We start from the raw sequence: 7,735 nt of genomic DNA on the forward strand, positions 1-7,735 counted from the left end.
CTGCGGCTGTCAGTCATCCTCCATTCAGCATTCAAACTGCGCGTCGCGTTCGGTTACGACAGTCAAGACGACGAAACTCTCTCTAGGATGAAACAATGTTCCTATTATTATACTTGATCTGTAGATAAACATCAGTGGTTTTGCATAAAAGGACTTTATCTTGCTGGAGTTTATAGCTAATTCTAAATCATGTTACTTTCTACCGGGTGTCTGTTAGAGATCACTACACTGGAGTACAGAGCACTATGAGTTGTTCTTCACACGCACAGTAACTAAAATTTAAAACTGTTAAAAGAAAAGGCTCAATAAACTAATGCACAGATTTAATACACTACGCATTAGAATCTCTTCCTTTTGTGCTTTGAACTTCTCTATGCTGCGCGCTGTGACTCCGTGTTGCTTCAAGCGCATCATTCTAAGCACGGAAAAAAAAAAAAACTTTGCTGGTATCGGATCGGTATCGGTATTGTCCGATACTCAGAACTTTTGGTATCGGATCGGTTCTGAAAAAATGGTATCGTGCCACCCCTAATTTACGCAAAACAATCTTTAGCATGAAAATTTGATCAGATTTTTTAATGTGATTTGTCTGACAAGTCCAATGCAAAAAACAACAACAACAATTGGCTGATGGGATGAATGAAAATGCAAATAATAAAAAAATATTATTATTCTAAATATTATTGTATTATTTAAATTATAAAAATGAAATCAACTATTTAATATTTAATATTTATTTTAATCATTTATATAATTCATTAAGTATTTAATAATAATTTGACTAATACTAATAGCTTAATGACTTTGCATTCATTTAAAAATATTTTTTACAGGACAATGACACTTCTAGCACATTTCACATTATTTTAGCATGTTTATGAGCAATCCATGTAAAATTCTTGGTGGATGTGTGTCACTACATTAGTAATGTGTTTTTCACCTGGGCTGTGTTGCCAGTGTTACGTAGGTGGTTCTGCAACAATTTGGTGGCTCCATCTTGAAAGGTTTTAGGCAGTGCAGCTAGAAGCATTGTAAACTCTGGTGTGTTCAGCTGGAATAGCGAGATCAACACTGACTGCGCTGCCTGCAATCGAAGAACATAATTAGACCTTCAAACTAATCCACACCACCAAAGGAATTTAAAACAAACTACAAATAAACAGAGCTCACATTGTCAAGCTGAAAAAGCAGAAACATTTGAAATATCATTCATGTAATAAGCACAAATGTCTTGTACCTTTCTGACATCAGAGCTCTTGGGTTCGGAGGTCCACGTAATGATACGCGACACTGCCAGTCTGGTTTCGCTCGAGTTGACAAAATCCTGTGGCTCCATTTGTAGGGTCAGTGTTTCTATGTACTTCAAAATGGCCACCTTCACCTGAAACATTATCCTTGTGTTACAACTGTGTAATAAACTCAACTAAGGCATATTATGTCATTCAAGACAACAGTAACATTCACTCCAAAAGTTTTACTTCAAACATTTTTCCTCAATCACAAACCCTCCTTCAATCAAACTTCTCCACAGTCAGAATCAAAGCACCATCAACTCTGCAGTCCATCAGTTACAGACAAGCACACCAAGTCACACATTCACAGCTATTCTTAAATCCATGAAATGAAGCAAGACAGCAGAGGGAAGTTGGAGTGAGCATGACGGGTGTGATTGGGCTCAGCACAGCATTTCAAAAACAAAAAGCTTGTGTCTCAAGTGTATTAGTGTTGCCAGCGGGTTGTGTCCTGCTCTCTTTCACTGATGTCCCACTCTCTTGAACATCATGCCTTTAATAAAACAACCTGCTTCTGTCAAGACTGACTAATTAAGGTAATAACTAGGCCCCCAAAAAAAACCCTCCCCCCATTCTGTAATTTGTTAAGTCTCTTTATACTCACATAGGCTGAATTTAATTAATCAAAAATACAGTAAAAACAGTAAAATATTATTACAATTTAAAATAGCTGTTTTCTATTTGAATATATTTTAAAAGTTAATTATTCCTGTGATGGTCAAGCTGAATTTTCAGCAGTCATTACTCCAGTCTTCAGTGTCACATGATCCTTCAGAAATCATTCTAATATGCTGATTTGGTGATTAAGAAACATTTCTTATTACTATCAATGTTGAAAACAGTTATGGTGCTTAACATTTTTGTGGATACGGTGATATTAAGGTTCTTTGATAAATACAAAGTAAAAAAAAAAACAGCATTTATTTTAAATAAAAATATTTGTTATGTGTCTTTACTGTCACTTTTGATCAATTTAATGTGTCCTTAAATAAAAGTATTAACAAAAATCTTACTGACCCCAAACTTTTAAACAGTAGTGTAGGTTGACTAGAGGGGAAAAAGTTGTTTTGAATACCACACACTAACTTGCCACTAAAGCATTTTCAAAATAAATATACATGCAGTGGGCAGGGTTCACAAGTTGTAAATTATGGGTGGAAATCTGTGGATCTATCTGTGAATTTCTGCGGAAGAGGATTCAGTGAGTAACTTCTCTTACTGTCTGTTACAACTGAAACTGGATTTGGCGGGATTTAAGTTGAGCTAGCTCAGCTGAGGGATTTTAGTTGTGGGAGCTGCGCGTTATAGAATTGCTTCCCCTGTCTCTCACTGACATGTGGTTATGGGATTGATGTAGGAAAGTTTTTTCTACAGGATTTTATTACTGCAGCCAAAGACAACAACACAAATAAATAATATTTTTCAACATGTTTTTATATTAAAATGCAATTAAACGCAAAATCTCAGATATGCATTTTTTTGTAAAAATTTATTTATTTTTTTACAATATTGGCCAACACTGTAAATTTAATTGTTCATGTTACCGTTAATTTTACATTTAGACTACCTTTGCCGTCATCTAACACTGTAAAGTCAGCAACCTACAGTGTTGTAATTTTGAACTAAAACTATTAAAAATCATTTTTAGGGAATTAAAATAAAGCTGAAATAAAATAAAATAATAGATGAAAAACAAACTTAAAAACCTAAAGGAAATTGTAAAAAGATGCCTTAGAATCTAACTGAAATAATTAATTGTAAGTTGAAGCACTGAAATTACTCAAACTAAAAAAAACAATAAAACAAAATAGAAATACATAAAGAAAAAATTAAGGAAAAATACATGATAATGGCAAACTGAAGATATAAAAAACAAAATATTAATAAATACAAAAATAGTAAAAAAAGATATTGTTCCCTTGCTATCTAACTTGAAACTAAGTTAGTTTAAGCATTAAATAAGGTAAAGCATTAAAACGAAAACTGAAATAACTGAGTAAATAACTGAAAGCTGAAAATATAAAAATAAAAGCTAATTCGAAATATTAAGAAATACTATACTACTATATAAATAATACAAAAAATACATTGGCACCCTATAAATAAAACACAAATGTGCTTTTCACCAATTGAGCGATTTGTTCACAAATTTGACAATGAATTAACAATGCAACAACATCTAAAATGGTGGCTCTTCAGTTTCAGGAAACACTGTGAGGTAGAGGTTGGAGATTCTTATGTAAGGCAAAGTCCTTGTGGCTTGCATGAGATTTTATGGAGGGATAACAACAACCTGAGTACACTGACCCAGCGCATGACATCCTGTAGAAACTCCTAAACAAGCACTTAAGCAAGACCTGGCAGCCACAATCTTACATTCTCTGATACCAGCATGTTGCACGACACTATCAATCTTAGTCGCTCATCCACACAGTGTGAGAAGATAAAGAGTCACTAAAAAAGCACTTACCTTTAAGTTGGGAGTCTGTGTTTGGTCAACTGTGAATCTCATTAGGATAGTGAACTGCAGATCATTCGGAAAAGATTCTCTGGAGAAAGACACAAGAAATGAACGAATTATTCTTGAGCACCAAAATCTGTGGACACTTGATATCAGAGCATGGCAGAAATAATGGCTTTTCATATAACATACCTTGTGACGTCCAGGGCTTTCTGTACTTTGGCTTGTACTGAGCCGAGCAGATCCGCTCCCATTTTCTTCAGCAGTTGTGTGAGCAGCACAAAGAGCCAGTCCTGCAGATCCTCCTTATGAACTGCAATGAAGTCCACCAGCGTCTCCAAAAACATGCTGAACACCTGTACAAACACCATCAGCAAAATACAACAGCAGTTAAATCAATAAAAATAAATTAACAACCAAAACACGACCACAAAAATAATCCGTTTTGATACATGCATTCATCTCATTCAGTCAGAGGACCTTTGTTGTTCATTTGTTAGAGTTAATGGTGCAATGTTTTTATCTCCCAGTAGGAAAATGTCTAAGCAGTGCCAATGCCATCAACCAGCTTCATCTAAAACTGTGACATGCAAGATATAAAATTCTTTAAAAAAACTTAATACTAATTCTGATTTTAATCTCCAAATGAATAGCATCAGTTTGTAAAGATACCCCACTTTTCATATAAAGTCATTTGAAACCGCACAAATGATACATGGTCATCATGATTGTCTCTATATAATTAATAGCGATGTAGGGAAGTAATATAAAATACAGAAATATGGGGACATCGAAAGGAAGCAGAAATCAATTGTTACACAATATTTGAGAATTCTCTACGTGATCTGATTTTCAAACTTTTGTTTTAGTCTGAATGAAAGAGAATCAATGTTTTTCAAATGGCACACTATGATTCAGTCTGCAGTTTATTTCGGTGATAACGGCACTACCTAGTTATTTACCTACTTGGGAATTTTAGATGATTTAAAAACAAATACCACGTAGAATTAAAACTGCATGCTAATTGTTACTTTACAACTAATATTGTGAAAGATCAAACAACCTAATTACTGATAATGTTTACAATATAGACACTTTTTAGATATTCTTGATTAGTTAACAGCAAAGCCACAGATTAATGGCAGGATCAAAAACATATTTCTCATTTGTTAGATGTCACATTTTCATCATCCTATTTTGTTACGGATTAGTACATTAGTAAAGTAGATAGCCCTGTTAGTGCTCAGTCCCAAACAGCCAAAAACTGAATAAATGCTTTCCAGCTATTTATTAGAGCAGCATCTCACAGTTTCTGGATATAGGCATTGCACAAAGACAAATAAGCAGTCAAAAAAAAAAACCCAAAGTCAACCAAACTTACTCTCTACAGTTCCACCACATGGTAAGGCATGAAAAGAAACAAACACACTGGTGAATGTCCGTAAAAACACATGAAAACTGACCATTTGCAGGACCATTTTTGAAATGACACGAAAATGAATAAATACATTAAATTTAAATTTAAGTTCAAAATGAAAATTCTGTCAATATTTACTCACCCTCACATCGTTCCAAACCCTTAAAAATTATATTGTTATCAATAGTTACGATGGTTTTATATATAAATATAAAGTGATCATGTCTCTTCAGAAGACTTGGATTAAATTGCTCTCTTACTTTTTTGATCTCTTTACAAACGTTTTGAAGCATCAGAGTTTTGGGTGAACAGACTTTCAATGGAGGGACAGAAATCTCTCAGATTTCATTAAAAATATCTTCATTTGTGTTCCAAAGATGAACACATTTCTTATGGGTTTGGAACAACATGAGGGTGAGCAAATGGTGACACAATTTTCATTCTATGATGAACTAACCCTTTATGGAATTTATTCCGTGAAATAGTTCAAACAGTAGAAATGAGAAATAAAGAACACCATTAAAACAAGACCATTATAGACCAATATAAAAAAAAGGGGAAAAAATGGTATGAAAATTTTGTAAATTATATATCCACACTTTTAATTATCCACATAAAAGGATCCAGGTTTTTCCAGACCCCTGAAGAACAGCTCGAGTGGCTGTTGAATGTGATTGTGCTGGAGGACAGGAGTGTGAGAATGACTTCTGTACCTTAAAAGAGGCAGAACTGATACCGGATTCTGCCGTGCCGAAGCCTCTGGAATCACGCTGCAAATCAGAAAGAGGGGCGGGCCATGAGCCCAGCAATCAGATAAATGGGGCGGAGCTACAGCCTACCCGACAAGATAGAGAATGGCAGGAGGAGGTTCCAGGAAAACGTTATGAGTGGAGAAAGAGAGACACCTCAAACGCGGGTTAGTCTGTGTGCGTGTAGGACTGGGCTCACAATAGTTTAACGTGATGTTCCACAAATTTTTTTATTATATTAATTTTCATTTTAAGAATTATTTAAATTTATATAGAAAAGATACCTAAAACATCAACGCTTATACTGAAATCCTACAAGGCTATATTGAAATTTGAGCATTCTTATTTTATCATGTTCTTCCTAATGGCCAAAGATTGGTATGAAATTTAGATTTTAAGATGTTCTTCAATTTTTCGGGAATTGTGACAGTCCCAGTATGTGTATGCTTGAGTGCAAGCAAGACAGGGAGGAAAGCTACGGAGGAAGTTTGGGCGGGCGTTGCAGCGGTTGAAAAAAGATGAGCGAACTGTCTGAAATCAGAAATCCAGTCAGACCAAACCATGCGATTAGCCACGGTCCTCATCCCCAGAGTTAGAGTGCACTGCACATGCCTGAGAATGTGGATCTGTGTGTTTGTGGCAAGAATACGGGCTGTGGGTGAGGCAGAATCCGATACAGTCAAGTGGTGTTGTGTGATGCAAGAGTTCATGCTGGTTTATGACTGCAGAAGTGTGTGTGTGGTGTAAGTGTGTTCTGGAGCGTGTTTGAAAGCGACATGCGAGGGTACCTTGCTGTGTGGGTCTGCAAACATCCTGGTAAAAATTTCGCACAACCTCTTCAGCTCAACACGGCTGAAACAGATAGAAAGAATAAACTAAACACTTGCATTGAACATGAATCTGCCAATTTAGTAAAGCTGGAATGTGAAAAACTATAATTACACTTTATTGTGTGCCTTAATGGGTTACCTGAGAGTTCGTTGGTTTTTCAGCAATGCCTGCAATCCCATCAGCCCCTCTTTTCTCTCAGACCAGTTGGCAGAGGCACAGCGATTGAGCACTTCAGCCACATCTTCAGTCTGCCGCATATATGTTGGAATACTGCCATTCCGGGAGCTGTACGAACGCTCTGAACACGCACTAGAGGCATCGCTATTTGCATCATCATCTGAGTACATCCCATAGGTGTCATACCGCCGCCTAGCTGGTTTCTTCTGCTTAGAAAAACATCAAATGAGATTCAAATTAGCATTTTAGGTATAAAGTAAACATTAAGACAACTTGAAGAAAGAAAGATTGTTTAAGTTTAACGTCAGCTTAATGCAGAAAGCCAGACAGACTAACCTTGCCCCGCATATCTCCTAATAGCTGGCAGCATTAATAAAGCCAAAGGTTAAAGCATGAGTTAAAGACAGACATCTAGGACATTTAGCACACAATACAATGGTTATGTTAATTTTGGGAGTACAGTTTTATCTAAAAGTTTGCATACCCTTTGCAAAATGTTTTTGGATTTAAAAAATGGCATGGATATTCCACTTTTGACATCCCTACACCATATTAAATCCCATATATTTACACAAAATGTTAGGATTGGTAGGATTTAAAAAAAAAAACATCTTTTTGAAAGTAGTATTCTTATTCTCACCAAGGCTGAATTTATCTGATCAAAAGTAAAACAGCACTATTGTGAAATACTATTACAATTTGAAATATGATCAATTTAGTTAATTCTTGCTGAATAAAATGAATAATGTTTTTCATAACAAAAAACTTACTGACCTTAAACTTCTAAATGGTATATATATATATATAT

The 7,735-nt window shown here is 35.3% G+C and overlaps 1 protein-coding gene across 15 annotated transcripts in view; it reads right to left on the reverse strand.

The window, feature by feature from the left end:
• The window catches only part of clasp2 (cytoplasmic linker associated protein 2), a 53,485-nt gene that overhangs the window by 7,147 nt on the left and 38,603 nt on the right, over window positions 1-7,735 (reverse strand). For 8 of the 15 annotated variants that reach the window (XM_016555915.1, XM_016555920.1, XM_016555917.1 and 5 more), the window contains 9 exons: window positions 7,264-7,287; window positions 6,889-7,136; window positions 6,708-6,771; window positions 5,884-5,940; window positions 5,135-5,137; window positions 3,946-4,109; window positions 3,763-3,841; window positions 1,238-1,381; window positions 941-1,084 (listed from right to left, as the gene is read on the reverse strand). In XM_016555915.1, the coding sequence (XP_016411401.1) occupies window positions 941-1,084; window positions 1,238-1,381; window positions 3,763-3,841; window positions 3,946-4,109; window positions 5,135-5,137; window positions 5,884-5,940; window positions 6,708-6,771; window positions 6,889-7,136; window positions 7,264-7,287 (927 nt within the window). The remainder of the gene's footprint in view (window positions 1-940; window positions 1,085-1,237; window positions 1,382-3,762; window positions 3,842-3,945; window positions 4,110-5,134; window positions 5,138-5,883; window positions 5,941-6,707; window positions 6,772-6,888; window positions 7,137-7,263; window positions 7,288-7,735) is intronic. The other 7 variants (XM_016555922.1, XM_016555926.1, XM_016555914.1 and 4 more) reach the window with 6 other exon arrangements.

The sequence above is a fragment of the Sinocyclocheilus rhinocerous genome, unplaced genomic scaffold (genome assembly GCF_001515625.1).
Source record: "Sinocyclocheilus rhinocerous isolate Xijiao unplaced genomic scaffold, SAMN03320098_v1.1 scaffold1338, whole genome shotgun sequence".
NCBI classification, from domain to species: Eukaryota; Metazoa; Chordata; class Actinopteri; order Cypriniformes; family Cyprinidae; genus Sinocyclocheilus; species Sinocyclocheilus rhinocerous.